The 15658-nt window shown below is 41.7% G+C and overlaps 1 protein-coding gene across 1 annotated transcript in view; it reads right to left on the bottom strand.

Annotated features, from left to right (window-relative positions):
* pdgfd (platelet derived growth factor d) overlaps window positions 1-15658 on the bottom strand; it is a 66546-nt gene that overhangs the window by 8200 nt on the left and 42688 nt on the right. The window contains exon 4 of the mRNA XM_053320273.1: window positions 12999-13212. Within this exon, the coding sequence (XP_053176248.1) occupies window positions 12999-13212 (214 nt within the window). The remainder of the gene's footprint in view (window positions 1-12998; window positions 13213-15658) is intronic.

The following is a 15658-nucleotide window of genomic DNA, read 5'->3' as shown; positions in this document are numbered from 1 at the left end:
TAAATTATCTGCAAATCATATTGACTAATGAAGCTTGCCTTGCAGTCCTCAAATTTAGACTTTTCCCGGAATATCTAAACTAATCGAGTTACTGTACTAAACTAATCAAGTTTACAGCACACCAAATCTGTGTTGGTGCTGTGTGATGTCAATAAGGCTGTGTTGAATGAGGCCTTCACTCTTGTCCTTAGTGCAGAGCGGAGTTAGAGCCCAGTCAAGTCTGGATTTCTAAAATAGAAATGCTGTCATATTTCAAATTAAATGTTGTGTTTGTTTGTTTTTGCAGGAAATCGTGTAAAGGTTTATTTTTAGTCAAAAAGTAACATACGGTAGCAGCTATATTTGCCTTTTTCTGTCACGACAGTTATATAAACTGTGATGTTCATTACACTACATACATGCCGGCAGCAGTTTACGGGTCTGTCATGACTCCAGTTTGCTTAATCTAGTGAATTTAACAGTGTGATCTATGAGAAGGACAGATTGGAAATGACTCTACAAGCTGATCTGATTATCTGTCTCTGCTGAAACTGATTATTAAACTGAATTGCTGTACTCAGATGAAGCATCTGGTGCTAGCAGCCAGTAGCTGTGTGGGATGACCTGTATTTTATGCATAATGATGACAGCCTTGCAGGTAACGTAGGTCTGTAAAATAAAATGAAAAGCAAAACTGCACTTTGCAGGCAAATAAAAATCCAATAAAATGGTGAATCAACTCCAAGCTTGAAAAGAAAAACATCTAAATTTTATTTTTTTGGCCATTACAGCACCACTGTGACTTTAACAAAGTTAAACAAAGACTACTTTGTGGGCAAATAAAAAACTACAGCTCCCATGAAAAAAATACAAGCACATATACAACATTACATTATCGTAACTTGGTTTCATCCATATCCATGAACTCACTAAGGCTTTCTCCTAAAGTTATTGTTCCTATTGTCTAGGTTTAATATCTGCTGTCTAAAATCTTCTACAGTGCTCGCTCTGTTTTGCCGTGACACATAACATATGAGTGTCAAGGGCCTCTAAAAACAACCACTGAATAAACAACAATATAAAAAAAAAATTGAGAAATCAACTGCCTCTATCTAAACATATGAAGTGAGTCTCATCACATAACTGTTCCAAGGCTGAAAAATGTAGTCGTTACCATAGTTACACATCTCAGTAGGATTTAAAAGGTTTTTCTTCGTGCTGGAACAAAAACCCTGAACTTCCAGTTTCACTTTGTGTCTCTATTATGGGAGAAGACAAGAGCACAAACATTGCAAGGCCTCTGCAGAAGTTATTGGTCTCAAAAAACTAGAGTGAAACTGTGTCACCTTTTGTTGTTTTTTTTAAAAAGTAAAGTTAAAAAAAAATAATCTTGGCAATTTCTTTCAAAGAGAGACGAGGTTTTAAAACATTGGTGGCATCTACAGTTGTGTGGTACAGTAAGTGAAGTAAAGCAAAATCAGTTAAAAGAGAAATAATCAGCAGCAGTGCTACAGACAGTAGGGCGATGATTACCCTGCTCTTGACCTCACTGAAGAGGACAGTCAATCTACTGCTGATTGTTGCTCTTTTTTTCTCTCTATCTCTATCTTTTCTATTCTTCCTTACAGCTCTCTCTCTTTCTCTTTTTTTTTTCTTTTAATTTTCTGTCTCATTGGGTCCTTCGAACAAGCTGTAGTCACAGAAAATACATTCTTGGTCTCCTTGACGCTTTCATTTGTCCCTCATACTTACGCTGTCATCATCCTAGAAAATCCATACTAACATTGGAGATGATCGATATTGTGTTCTCCCCTTTGGTGTCTTTATTTGATACGGTCTTATTACTAACAAAATGAATTACATATTTTTAAAAAAAAGAAGAAAAATCTATCTTTGCCTTAAACATTCAATAACCTCAGAATAAATGTTCACTGGCTTCAGTTTGACCGTAAAAATCTACACTTATGTCACTCACTTCCTGTTGTCCTCGAGTCAAGGGAGGAAAGGAGGAAGGAAAGGGAAAGGAGGGAGGGAGGAAGGAAGGAAAAAGGAAGGAAAGGAGGAAGGAAGGACAGAGGAAAGAAGGAAGGTAGGAAGGAGGGAGGGAGGGAGGGAGGGAGGGAGGAAAGAAGGAACGGGGGAAGTAGGGTGAGGAAATAAGGAGGGAGGGAAGAGAGAGGAAGGAAAGAAAGAGAAGGAGGGAGGAAGGAAGAAGGAAGGAAGGAAGTAAGGAGAGAAGGAAGGAAGAAAAGGGAATGGAGGGAGGAAAGAAGGAAGGGAGGGAAGAGAGAGGAAGGAAAGAAAGAAAGAGAAGGAGGGAGGAAGGAAGGAAGTAGAGAAGGAAGGGAGGAAGGAAAGGAAAGAAGGAAGGGAGGAAGGACAGAGGAAATAAGGAAGGTAGGAGGGAGGGAGGAAAGAAGGAAAAGGAGGGAGGGAGAAAGGAAAAGAGGAAGGAAGGACAGAAGAAAGAAGGAAGGGAGGAAGGAAATGAAGGAGGGAAGGAAAGAAAGAAGGACAGCGGAAAGGAGGAAGGAAGGGAGGAAAGAAGCAACAGTCAAAACAGACGGGGTCAATTTGACCCGGGAGGACGACAGGAAGATTAAAGCCAATACTCATGAAACATAAAGACAGATTCTCATTAAGCTCTTGGTGCTAGAGTTCATTCTCTATCAGCACGTCGCCTCCGCTGCAGCAGGCCAGTGAATAAAAGCTCCAATGTTCACGACCAGGGTGATTTTCTTCCTCCAAAGTGATGACATAAAGAAAAACCACAATCAATACTATCTATCTACGATCAATTAGTGGCCCTTTGCTTCTTCTGGTGTCCCTTTGTGTTTTCTCTTGTTGTATCTTTGTGTGCTCTCTCTCTCTTCCACTCATCTTCCCATCGCTCTCTCTACACTCAATTGTGTCACGATTGTGCTCATAATTAACTCTCTCCACCTCAGCCGTTTCCATTCAATCAATATTGAATGTATTTTTTTAGTGTTAATCAAAGCAAAGCAATTTGGTCTTTTTTTTCTTTCTCCCTCTGTTTCGTCTCCCATCTCTCTGTCGCCAATATGCTACATGTGTTTTGTAAAAAAACCTTAATATTTTCAGTCAGTATTATAATAGAAAAGTATGGAAGCGTATTGCATTCACTTCCTTCCTCCCTCCCTCCCTCCTTTCCTTCCTTCCTTCCCTCCTTCCTCCCTCCCTCCTTTCCTTCCTTCTTCCTTCCCCCCTCTCTCCATCCTTCCTCCTTCCTTCCTCCCTCCTTTCCTTACCTCCTTCTCTCTTTCTTTCCTCCCTCCTTTCCTTCCTCCATCCTTCCTCCTTCGTTCTTCCTTCCCTCCTTTCCTTCCTTCCTTCCCTCCTTCCTGCCTCCTTTGCTTCCTTCTTCCTTCCTTCCTCCCTCCCTCCTTTCCTTCTTTCTTCCTTCCTCCCTCCCTCCTTTTCTTCCTTCTTCCTTCCTCCCTCCCTCCATCTTTCCTCCTTCCTTCCTCCCTCCTTCTTCCCTTCTTTCCTTCCTTCTTTCCTTCCTTCCTTCCTTCATTCCCTCCTGTCCTTCCTTCCTTCCCTCCTTCCTTCCTCCTTTCCTTCCTCTCTCCCTCCTTTTCTTCCTTCTTCCCTTCTTTCCTTCCTTCTTTCCTTCCCTCCTTCCTTCCTCCCTCCTTTCCTTCCTTCATCCTCCTCCCTCCCTTCCTTCCTTGACTCGAGGACAACAGGAGGGTTAAAGGTAGTATAGATGATCAGACTGAAAGAATCTAGATGCAGGGTTTGGGTATGATGCCTTTCCTACAGGTCGGTTGTTTCATTGTTTTTAGGCCAAACACTGCAGCCTGTTTTTAGCCAATTAGAGGATAAAACCTGGGTGAAATAGGATAATCCTTTCTTAAAACAAGTGAAATATTCTTGAAGCATGTGCCTTTGCAGTATAGCTGAATGGATGCTTATTTGGCCATTATACGATTTCTCTATTCATTGGAGTACAATGGACTTTTACGACCCCCATACAAAACTAAAGATCAATGCTTGCAGTGAACTACAGTAGCACACAGTGTGAGCTCGGTGAGATTGGCTTCAAGTGACAAGTGTGTGCTTTTGAGCTTTGCTGCTACAATGTAACAACACAGCTCTCTCATGCAGTACTGATAATATAACAATGACAAGTTTGCTCCACATGTAATATTGTTTCAGTGAGAGATGAACCAAAAGGAAGTGCTGTGTGAGTTAACCCTTGTGTCGTCCTCCCAGGTCAAATTGACCCCATCTCTTTTGACTGTTCCTTCTTTCCTTCCTTCCTTCCTTCCTCTTTCTTTAATTTTTCCTTTGTTCATCCACTCCTTCCCTCTTTCTTTGCTCCCTCACTTCTTTCCTCACTTCCTTCCTTCTCTCCTTACTTCCTTCCTCTTCTCCTCCTTCCTTCCTTCCTTCCTTCCTTGCTTCCTCTTTTCCTCCCTACCTCCCTCCTTCCTTCCTTCCTTCCTTCCTTCCTTCCTCTTTTCCTCCCTCCCTCCCTCCCTTCCTTCCTCCCTCTCTCCCTCCCTCCTTCCTCCCTTCCCCCTTCCTTCCTTCCTTCCTTCCTTCCTCTTTTCCTCCCTTCCTCCCTCCCTTCGTTTGTTCATTCGTTCCTTCCTTCCTTCCTTCTTTCCTTCATCCCTTCCTCATTCCTTCAGTCTTTCTTTCCTCCCTTCCTTCGTTTGTTCATTCGTTCCTTCCTTCCTTCCTCTTTTCCTCCCTCCTTCTTTACTTCCTCCCTTCCTTCCTTCCTTCCTCCGTCTTTTACTCCCTTCGTCCTTCCTTCCTTCCTCTTTTCCTCCCTCCCTTCATTCCTTCCTCCCTTGACCTGAGGACAACAGGAGGGTTAAGGGAAGCCTAATGCTATAGATAATCAATAAGCAATTGTTCAGGAAAAAGAAATCTTTGCAGTGGGGGTTTCTATTCAAATCATGTGTGAAGACTGAATGAACAATGAGTAACAATGGAAACAGGGACAGAGAAGAGGTTATGATCATTAGCTTTAGCAATACACATACAGGGGACATGTAGGAGGAAGGCACTTTATATTAGCAACCTTGATCATGGTTCCATTTAAGTGTTTTTAAATTGCTCTTATTCCGAGAATGTGTTTTCTGTCTCTAGGCCTTTAAGTGGCACGGTGAGATAACAAGACAATGCGACTAGAGAGATTAGAAGGAAATAGAAAGGAAATGTAGCAAATAGGAAGCAACTGTGTGCACTTTGTATGCATGCATCAGTGTGTCTCTCTAATATCTCTTGCAATCTATCCTGGAGATATTTGTTGTGTGCACATCAACAACAGGCTAAAGGGAAAGTGGAATATCTTGGCATTTGTGTGAGCTTTACGAGGTTAAATTAGGGCAACTGATTGAAACAGTGTGTCTGTGTGTGTCTGACATTTTCAAAAAACTTGGAATTTATTAGTGTTTGGATTTGTGGAGACAGAAAATATGATTTTGGTGAAGAAAAAACAAACATGAATTCTGATGCAATCATTAATAAATCTGTTTTTTCTGGAAATAGCAAGAATTTGCATAATTTTGAGTAATCCTTTTTTTTTTTTTTTTTTTAGAAATAATAAACAGTACCTCCCAGTTTGAAGTTATTTTGACTTCTATAATACTAAAACATAATTTGAAGAAGTGCAATGTGTTATTTTATTGTGTTTGAAATAAGAAAATATAGTTATGTGTGACTCAACAACAACCTAGACTTTAAGGATTATTAAAAAAAATGTCTTTCTTCAGGATCCACATGTAGCAAAGTATGCTTAACTCTTTAAATGATACTGGATATGCAGCAGTTTGTTAAAGGTTCATTACAACCCTCCTGTTGTCCTCGAGTCAAGTAAGGAAGGAAGGGAGGAAAGAAGGAAGGAGGGAAGGAATTATGGAAGGGAGGATGAAAGAAGGAAAGGAGGAAGGAAGGAAAGATGGAAGGATGGAAGGAAGGAAGGGAGGAAGAAGGAAGGAAGGAAGGAAGGAAAGAAGGAAGGTGGAAGGAAGGATGGAAGGAAAGAAGGAAGGTGGAAGGAAGGATGGAAGGGAGGAGGAAGGAAAGATGGAAGGATGGAAGGGAGGAATGATGGAAGGGAGGAAGAAGGAAGGAAGGGAGGAAGGAAGGGAGCAAGGAAAGATGGAAGGATGGAAAGGAGGAAGGAATGATGGAAGGGAGGAAGAGGAAGAAAGGAAGGGAAGGTAGGAAGGAAGGAAAGATGGAAGGGAGGAAGAAAGAAGGAAGGACAGGAAGTGAGGAAGAAGGAAGGAAGGAAGGAAAGGAAGGAATTATGTAAGGGAGGAAGGAAAGGAGGTGAGAAAGAAGGAAGGAAGGAATGGAGGGAAGGAGGAAGAAAGGAAGGGAAGGAAGGAGGAAAGGAAAGGAGGAACAGTCAGAACAGACGGGGTCAATTTGACCCGGGAGGACGAAAGGAGGGTTAAAGAATTAAACTTGCAGCGTCTCATTTAACGACAGACACAACCAATAACTACTCTGACTTATAAACTGAGGAGAATCATCATGGAGGAAGTATCAACATTAAAAATTCATCTCTTCACACACAGCTACAGCTCACATCTGTCAGTTTGTTACATTAAATATACCTTTGCTTACAGCTATATCATAGAAGTCATTCTTCATCTCCTTTTTTTTTCTTTCTTTTCTTTTTTATGTGAAAGCCACAGATGACAGAGAACCCGTCACTTCTGTTCTGTGATTTCAATTGAAGAACAAAATAGTAGATTTCCAACAAGTAATGGTTTCAAAGCTGATGACAGAACTGTGAGGATGATAAGAGTCATGTCTGTTGTCTCTAATGTTTGTTTACATACTGTATGTCCCACGATGATGATGTAATAAAAAAAAAAAAAAGCTCTTTCTACTCCATTCTCAGTAATGGTTTATATGCAGTGATTGTGTGGAAGGAAGGAAGGAAGGGAGGAAGGAAGGAAGGAAGGAAGGAATTGACTAGTTTTTAGTTTGGTTTTATTTTGAAGCAATTAACTAGTTTAAGTTTAGTTTTATTTTGAAGGAATTGACTAGTTTTAGTTTAGTTTTATTTTGAAGGAATTGACTCGTTTTTAATTTAGTTTTATTTCGAAGGAATTGACTAGTTTTATTTTGGTTTTATTTTGAAGGAATTGACTAGTTTTAGTTTAGTTTTATTTTGAAGGAATTGACTGGTTTTTAGTTTGGTTTTATTTTGAAGGAATTGACTAGTTTTTAATTTAGTTTTATTTTGAAGGAATTGACTAGTTTCAGTTTAGTTTTTATTTAGTTTTAGTCTTAGTCTTAGTTTTTCAGGTATTAAGAGAAAGCCTTGTGTGTGTGTGTGTGTGTGTGTGTGTGTGCACTGTATATGAGTGTGTGTGTGTGTGCACTGTATATGAGTGTGTGTGTGTGTGTGTGTGTGTGTGCACTGTATATGAGTGTGTGTGTGTCTGTGCTTGCAGGGCTGACATTGTGTCTGTTTAAAGGGAATAAGTGTAATCTCAGAGAAGCAGTGGTGTGGAACCTCGTCGTCGTGGAGAGTGGGAGAGAAAAAGACAGAAAGACTGAGAGCAAGCAAAACTGAGAGAATGACTATGTCACTCACACATTCATACACGAACATAACAAGTGTGTGTGTGTGTGTGTGTGTGTGTGTGTGTGTGTGTGTGTGTGTGTGTGTGTGTGTATGTGTGTGTGTGTGTGAAAATTACAGAACATTCAGCTCCAGTCTTACATAAGTATCCCTGACATTGTGTTTTGCTTGTATGAGGATTATTATAATTTTTACGTGTTGTTAGTTTTTGAATTTTTAAAAAGTTCCAATTTATATCATGATCAGACTTCCTGTCCTTCATGGGAGCAGAGTGAGGTGTGAGCTGCTATATGTGAGCGTCTTAATGAAAACAAGGCTAAGTTGCTGACGGTGGCAGATTTCTGCTTCCTCCTTCCCCCTGTCTTCCTTCCTTCTGTCCTTCCTTCCTCCCTTCCTCCATCTTTCCTTCCCTCCTTCCTTCCTTCTGTCCTCCCTCCCTCCTTGTCTATTTCTTTCCTCCCCATTACCTTCCTTCTTTCCTCTGTCCTTCTTTTCTTCCTTCCTCCCTTCCTCTTTTTCTTTCTCTCTCTCTCCCTCCCTCCTTCCTTCTTTCCTCCCTCCCTCCCTCCTACCTTCCTTCTTTCCTTTCCTCTCTTCCTTCCTCCCCTCCCTCTTTCCTTCCTTCATCCCTCCTTTCCTTCCTTCCTCCCTCCCTCCTCTCCTTTTCTTCCTCCCTTCCTTTCTCTCTCTTTTCCTTCCTCTCTTCCCTCCTTTCCTTCCTTCTTCCTCCCTTCCTTCCTTGACTCGAGGACAACAGCTCCAGTCTTACATAAGTATCCCTGACATTGTGTTTTGCTTGTACTGTATGAGGATTATTATAATTTTTCTGTGTTGTTATTTTTTGAATTTTAAAAAAGTTCCAATTTATATCATGATCAGACTTCCTGTCCTTCATGGGAGCAGAGCGAGGTGTGAGCTGCTATATGTGAGCGTCTTAATGAAAACAAGGCTAAGCTGCTGACTGTGGCAGATTTCTGCTCCGCTGCACAAGTTGAATTTCCAATTAGAGAGAGGTACGGCTAGTATAGTGCAAGACAGACCTGCAGAAGCTACTGTACTGTATGCACTCCTTCCTCTGTAGTGGTGCAACATGAACTATCCCCCCATATATGGAGCGGTCTCATGCCAGCAGAGAACACACATGCACTGATAAATAGAGATAGATTTGCTGTCAAGTGCAAATATTTACTAAGGTGCAGGAGAGCGCTCGGGTAGAAAAATGGAGAGAGTCCTGGAGAAAAGATACAAAGGTCCAGGTGTGAGAGAGGAAGGTCGAAAACAAGCTGGTCTGTTGCAAGCTTAACCCTTGTGTCGTCCTCCTGGGTCAAATTGACCCCATCTCGACTGGGACTGTACCTTCTTTCCTTCCTTCCTCCCTCTTTTTTAAATTTTTCCTTTGTTCATCCCCTCCTTCCCTCTTTCTTTGCTCCCTCATTCTTCCCTCACTTCCTTCCTTCTCTCCTTACTTCCTTCCTCTTCTCCTTCCTTCCTTCCTTCTTTCCTTCCTTCCTTCCTGTTTTCCTCCCTCCCTCCCTCCCTCCCTCCCTCCCTCCCTCCCTCCCTCCCTCCCTCCCTCCCTCCCTCCCTCATTCATTCCTTCCCTCCTTCTGTCCTTCTTTCCTTCCTTCCTTTCTTCCTTCCTTCCTTCCTCACTCCCTCCCTCATTCCTTCCTGCCTTCCATCCTTCCTCCTTCCTTCCTCCCTCCTTCCTTCCTTCCGTCCTTCTTCCCTCCATTCATTCCTTCCTTCCTTCCTTCCTTCCTCTTTTCCTCCCTCTTTCCTTCCTTCCTTCCTTCCTTCCTTCCTCTTTTTCTCCCTTCCTTCCTCCTTCCTCTTTTCCTCCTTCCTTCCTTCCTTCCCTCCTTCCTTCCTTCCTTCCTTCCTCCCTTCCTCTCTTGACCTGAGGACAACAGGAGGCTTAAAGGCTTCTACAGATAAGACACCCATCTGAAAAACACACTCCCCCACAATTATGTGTGTGTAATAAATGTACATGTGCCAAAATCTTCATATCTACTGGAAGACATCCTCTATCTGGGTGCATCCATTAGTGGTTGCCAGGTTGTTGGCTCTGACTTCACAGTAAAAAAAATAGCCTTGAACTGTTGGTCCTGTCTCACCTTTAATCTGTCACTGACTTCATTTCAGGCCCCTAGAGGCTAAACTGCTTATTGGATGAAGCAATAACAACTTAGTCAGGATATGTTGCTGCATTAGAATATGAGCAGAGGTTTTTTAAACATCTATTATATCAACAGAACAATTTTAAAAAGAAAAAATGTTTAATATCTATATATACCTATCTATATATACCTCCATTAAAGGCCTTCCTTCTTTCCTTTCCTTCCTTCCTTTCCTTCCTCACTTCTCCTCTCTTTCCTCCCTTCCTTCTTTCCTTCCTCCATACCCCTTTCTTCCTTCCGTCTGTCGTTCCTTCCTCCCTCCCGCCTTCTTTCCTTCCCTCCTTCCTTCCTTCTTTCCTCCCTCCCTCCTTGTCTCTTTCTTTCCTCCCCATTTCCTTCCTTCCTCTCTTCCTCTTTTTCTTTCTTTCTTTCCGTCCCTCTTTCCTTCTTTCCTCCCTCCCTCCCTCCCTCCTACCTTCCTTCTTTCCTTTCTTTCCTCCCTCCCTCCCTCCTACCTTCCTTCTTTCCTTTCCTCCCTCCCTTCCTTTCCTTCCTACCTTCCCTCTTTCTTTCCTTCATCCCTCCTTTCCTTCCTTCTTCCTCCCTTCCTTCCTTGACTCGAGGACAACAGGAGGGTTAATCCTGTTCTTCCAGTTTCTACATTTAGCACAGGGGAGTTAAATGCACCAAAAATCTTTTACCTTTATTTAAAGGATAAGTTCACAATTTTTCAAGTCTCCTAATACGCTTTCAGTGCGAATGATGGTGAACAAAATCCAGTTCTCCTTCTTTCAAAAACACTTTAAAACATTTTCCTGAAGCTAATCTGATGCTCCAGCAGACTGAGTTAGAAGAATTAGGTGAATATCTTCCGAGGTAATGTTCGTTTCCTTGGACAGTGTTTCCCTGTTGAGCTCCAGTGTAGCATTGTAATTCTTCCTTCTTTCCTTCCTTCCTTCCTTCCTTCCTTCCTTCCTTCCTTCCTTCCTTCCTTCCTTCCTTCCTCCCTCCCTTCCATCCTTCCTTCCTTCTTTTCTTCCTTCTAGCTCCCTTTCATCTCTCCTTTCATCCATCCTTCCTTCCAGCTTTCCTTCCTTCCTTCCTTACTTCCATCCATCCTTCCATCTTCCTTCCTTCCATCCCTCCCTCCTTCCTTCCTTGCTTCCTTCCTTCCTTCCTTCCTTCCTTCCTTCTTTTCTTCCTTCTAGCTCCCTTTCATCCCTCCTTCCATTCCTCCTTCCTTCCTTCCTTCCTTCTTCCTCCTTTCCTTCCTTCCTTCCTTCCTTCCTTCCTTCCTTCCTTCCTTCCTTCTTCCTCCTTTCCTTCCTTTCCTTCCTTCCTTACTTCCATCCATCCTTCCATCTTCCTTCCTTCCTTCTTTCCTTCTTTCCTTCCTTCTTCCTCCCTTTCATCCTTCCCTCCTTCCTTCCTTCCTTCCTTCCTTTCTTCCTCCCTGCCATCCTTCCATTCATCCTTCCATTCATCCTTCCATCCTTCCTTACTTCTTCCTTCCTCCCTTCTTCCGGACAGTAAATTGTATTCCCCATCAGTTACATTGAAAGAAGAAGGAGCTGTAATAGACCTCATGAACATGAATTATTACCCTAAGAACTATTGATTAAAGACACTTGTGAATAATTGTGAACCTATCCTTCAAGTGTGTAGGGGTACAACTAATCACCAGACAGCTTAATGTTATTGCATCCTCTTATCTAACTTGCAGGCTGTATAATGATGTTTCCGTTAAATATGCAACACTTCATTAGCATGTCAGTTTTCATTGGCTGTGCTATATTAGACCATAAGGCAGCAATCTGTTCCCAGACAATATCACTGCTCTCAGTTTCCTTGCATTAACTTCACTAGCTCTGCATGCCACCATCAGTCCTGGGAGCTCCTTATAAAAGTCGCCTTGGATTTATACTTCACTGTAATTCAAACAACTCTTTCCATATAATGCTTATGTTGGAGTCATAAAAATAGTGACTTTTTTTGTAATATTTCTTTTCATATTGCTTCAAAGACCAAAGAAGACACTATATAATATAACAGTATAAAACAAATGAACTGTATCTGCTTGATCCAAATGATCCTGATACTCAAAGTGAAATATTTAAAACCAAAAATCGCTGCATCATTATTTTTCACTGACACTGAGCCTTGTGTCTGGTGTCTCAGAAAAAGTTTGAGGTCTTAGAGTTAGAATTTAAAGCCTCATTTAGCATTATTCTTAAAATGACTCAGTGTGACACAGAAGTACTGCTAAATTACAGTGTGGTCCTGATCAATGAATTCCCAATGGAGCAAATCTTTGTGTATTTCAGGTGCTGGTTACTAATGTACTGTTTTAGTTCTTCACATATGAAACGGCTCTGTGGACTTTTTATACAACAGAATCCTTCCTTCCTTCCTTCCTTCCTTCCTTCCTTCCTTCCTTTCCTTCCTTCTTTCCTTTCAATGGTCCTTCCTTCCTTCCCTCCTTCCTTCCTCCCTGTCTCCTTTCCTTCCTTCCTTCCTTCCATTCCTTCCTTCCTTCCTTTCAATGGTCCTTCCTTCCTTCCCTCTTTCCTTCCTCCCTGTCTCCTTTCCTTCCTTCCTTCCTTCCTTCCTTCCATTCCTTCCATCCTTCTTTCTTTCTTTCCTTCCTTCCTCCCTTCCTTCCTCCTTCCCTTCCTTCTTCCTCCTTTCCATCCTTCTTCCCTGCTTCCTTTATTCCCTGCTTCCTTCCTTCCTTCCTTCCTTCCTTCCTTCCATCTGTACTTCTCTCTTTCCTCCCTTCCTTCTTTCCTTCCTTCCTCTTTTCCTTTCTCCCTACCTTCCTTGCTTCCTTCTTTCCTCCGTCCTTCCTTCCTTACTTCTTTTCCTTCCTTCTTTCCTTCCATCCTTCCTTCCTCCCTTCCTCCCTTCCTTCCTCCTTTCCTTCCTTGACTCGAGGACAACAGGAGGGTTAATGCTGTGAAACCTTCTTGACTTTTTCACCATATACTTGAAGACAAAGTGAAATAATGAGAAAACGCCACATTTCCACATTTCTTATCCTTTTATACAATGTTAATTGTTCAGCTGTGTCATATTCTATGCCAAATGCATGTCCAAAACATAATTTCTGAGTATTTTCATATGATAATCCAAATGTTTTATGACTCATCTTGAACACAGGGGCGTCTACTAAAAATTAATTCAATCAAATGTGGCTTGAGGGGACTAGATAACCGCACCCATCATATAAAACTCTTCTTGACTGCTTGTGGGTCATAGAGGCTTGCAGAGAGATAAATGGGATAAAAAGATCTACAACTTGGATATCTTACCTTTATTATGCCTGCTTGCCAGATGATAGGCCCTGGATCTATAATGTATGTGAGTTTGAGTGTAGATGCTGTCCAAGTCTTGTCTCCAGGTCTCTGGGTTCAGCGATCTGAGAAGTTGTTCTATAGTGTCAAAGGCAGCTATGGTCCGGTCTAAATCCTCCAAGGAGAAAGGAACCTGTGTGGCGGCTACGGACACCTGCGAGCCACCGCTGTCCTGCAAGGAGCCCAAGTCAAAAAGACAAAGACAACATTATTAATTCTGTTGTTAATCTAATCTCCATAATTGAATTCAGAGAGCTGGAGATTCAGAGGATAAGTGGTCAGTCAGTGGTTTTCAGTGTCTGCTAGTGAAACAGGTGGATTGGGTGAATATATTTTAGCAGTTTTCTGTTAGGACTCAGACTGACAGCAATGCATTAGGGGGGTATATATGTTCTCCTGTCAAGTAATCCTTCTTCATTCTTTCTTTGTGACAAAAAAACTGCATATTTTATTGCTCAGCTCAGTCTTACTACTGTATATCATGTGCTCTGGAGAGGAGAGGAGGTCAGCGCTGTTTCTTTGTAAGCATTGAAAATATATCTAAAGATTCAGGTTGAAGATTTGGAGATATTGACAGATAAGCTCCACAAAGAAAAGCAAGAACCCTGAGCTTAAAGGTCACAGTCACTGTTGATCATATGGACTTAGATTCCTGTAACACTTCCAGTCTTTTGGGAGATCCCTGCTAAACATTTGAGCTTTTACTGAAATGGGAAGACAATCTAGTTTTGTTTAGAAATATTATATTCAACCCTATTTCTACATTTATAATGAATTTAAATTAATATGATGATGTTACATTTTGTGTTTTTCCTCCCCAGACTAATAACCTTAATGAATTGGTATTAATATCCTAATTAATAAAATTGTTATATATATAATATAACTCCCGTCCTTCCTCCCTCAATTCCTTCCTTCCCTCCTTCCTTTCTCCCTTCCTTCCTCCCTCCTTTCCTTCCTTCTTTCCTTTCCTCCCTCCTTTCCTTCCTTCTTCCTCCCTTCCATCCTCCCTTCCTCCCTTCCTTCCTTCTTCCTTCCTTCTTTCCTCCCTTCCATCCTTCCTTCCTCCCTTCCTTCCTTCTTCCACCCTTCCATCCTTCCTTCTTCCTCCCTTCCTTCCTTCTTCCACCATTCCATCCTTCCTTCTTCCTCCCTTTCTTCCTTCCTTCCTCCCTTTCTTCCTTCCTTCCTCCCTTCTTCCTCCCTTTCTTCCTTGACTCGAGGAACAGGAGGGTTAAAGTAAAATTAAAGGACTTATTACAGATACTTATTTTGTTGGTATCATTATTTTTCCAACAATGCTTTTGACCTTGCAGATATGTATAAGAAACTGTCCTTCAATCTTGAACTGAGTCTATATTTTGCATAATATAGTGTGAGATCGAGATGAGAGGGAAAAAAAACTATAATAAAAAAATAAAGATTATAATTCTGTCTCACATGAAACATGTACTTGTGCTATATAATTTACTAGTTTCCCATAACAATGAATACTGCCTCCTCCTAAAGGCTATTCATCTAGGTAGGAGGCATGTAAGACTATTAAACTTGTGACATTGGCTGCCAGAGGGCGGCTGTGGCTAGAGAGGTAGAGAGGGTCATCCACTAGTATGAAGAGCAGTGGTTTGAGCACTGGCTGTTGAAGTGTCCTTAGGCAAGATACTGGACCCTAAATTGCTCCCAGAGGCTAAACCATCAGTGTGTGAGTGTGAGTGAATGATTAGAAACTCCTCCTGAAACGGGGCTTGGCACTTTGCATGGCAGCTTCTGCAATCAGAGTGTGAATGGTTGAATAATGGTTGGTATATAATGTCAGGTGCTTTGATTGGTTGGAAGACCAGTAAGGAGCGATATCACCATTCACCATAATCAACGCTGACTCCTGTGCAGGTCAACGGACAAGGGGAAGTGATGAGAGGATCCATTAAAGCTAACACAGGAACAGAAGTACACCTCGGAGACTTTTGTTAACATTTATTGTAAGAGCTTCAATACAGGGGAATTCAGAAGTATAAATTAAAATGGATAATGTAAGTATCACTCTACCATGCTATAGAAGTGTGACCTTGGCTTATGTCAAATTAAATCATGGCTTGACGGCTCAACTGTAGGTTTTTTTTTATTTAATTTCAATGTCGTTGTACATGTAAAATGACAATAAAGACTATTCTGATTCTGATTAGGTCAAAAGCTGAATTAGATTACTCTCCAAATATTAACTTGTAATAATACAATTCATGTTTTTAACTGTAAATTGTAGCTTTTGGACCATTTTCCCCTCATTTAGAGGAATAGATGTTTTACTCTGTAGATTTGACTTGTAGTATGGAACAGTTGCAAACATGAACTTAACCCTCCTGTTGTCCTCGAGTCAAGGAAGAAAGGGAGGAAGGAAGGGAAGGGAGCAAGGAAGGGAGGGAGGAAGGAAGGAGGGAAGGAAGGGAAAGGAGAAAGAAGGGAGAAAGAAGGAAGGAAAGGAAGGAAAGGAGGAAAGAAGGGAGGAAGAAGGAAGGAAAGGAGGGAGGGATGGAAGGAAGGAAAGGAGGGAGGAAAGGGAGGGAGGAAAGGAAAGGAAATGAAAGGAGGAAGGAAGGAAAGGAAGGAGGGAGGGAGGGAGG

Source organism: Scomber japonicus, chromosome 6 (assembly GCF_027409825.1).
Source record: "Scomber japonicus isolate fScoJap1 chromosome 6, fScoJap1.pri, whole genome shotgun sequence".
Lineage (NCBI taxonomy): Eukaryota > Metazoa > Chordata > Actinopteri > Scombriformes > Scombridae > Scomber > Scomber japonicus.
The sequence above is the reverse complement of the archived record's forward strand: the minus strand, read 5'-3'. Positions and strand labels throughout refer to the sequence as shown.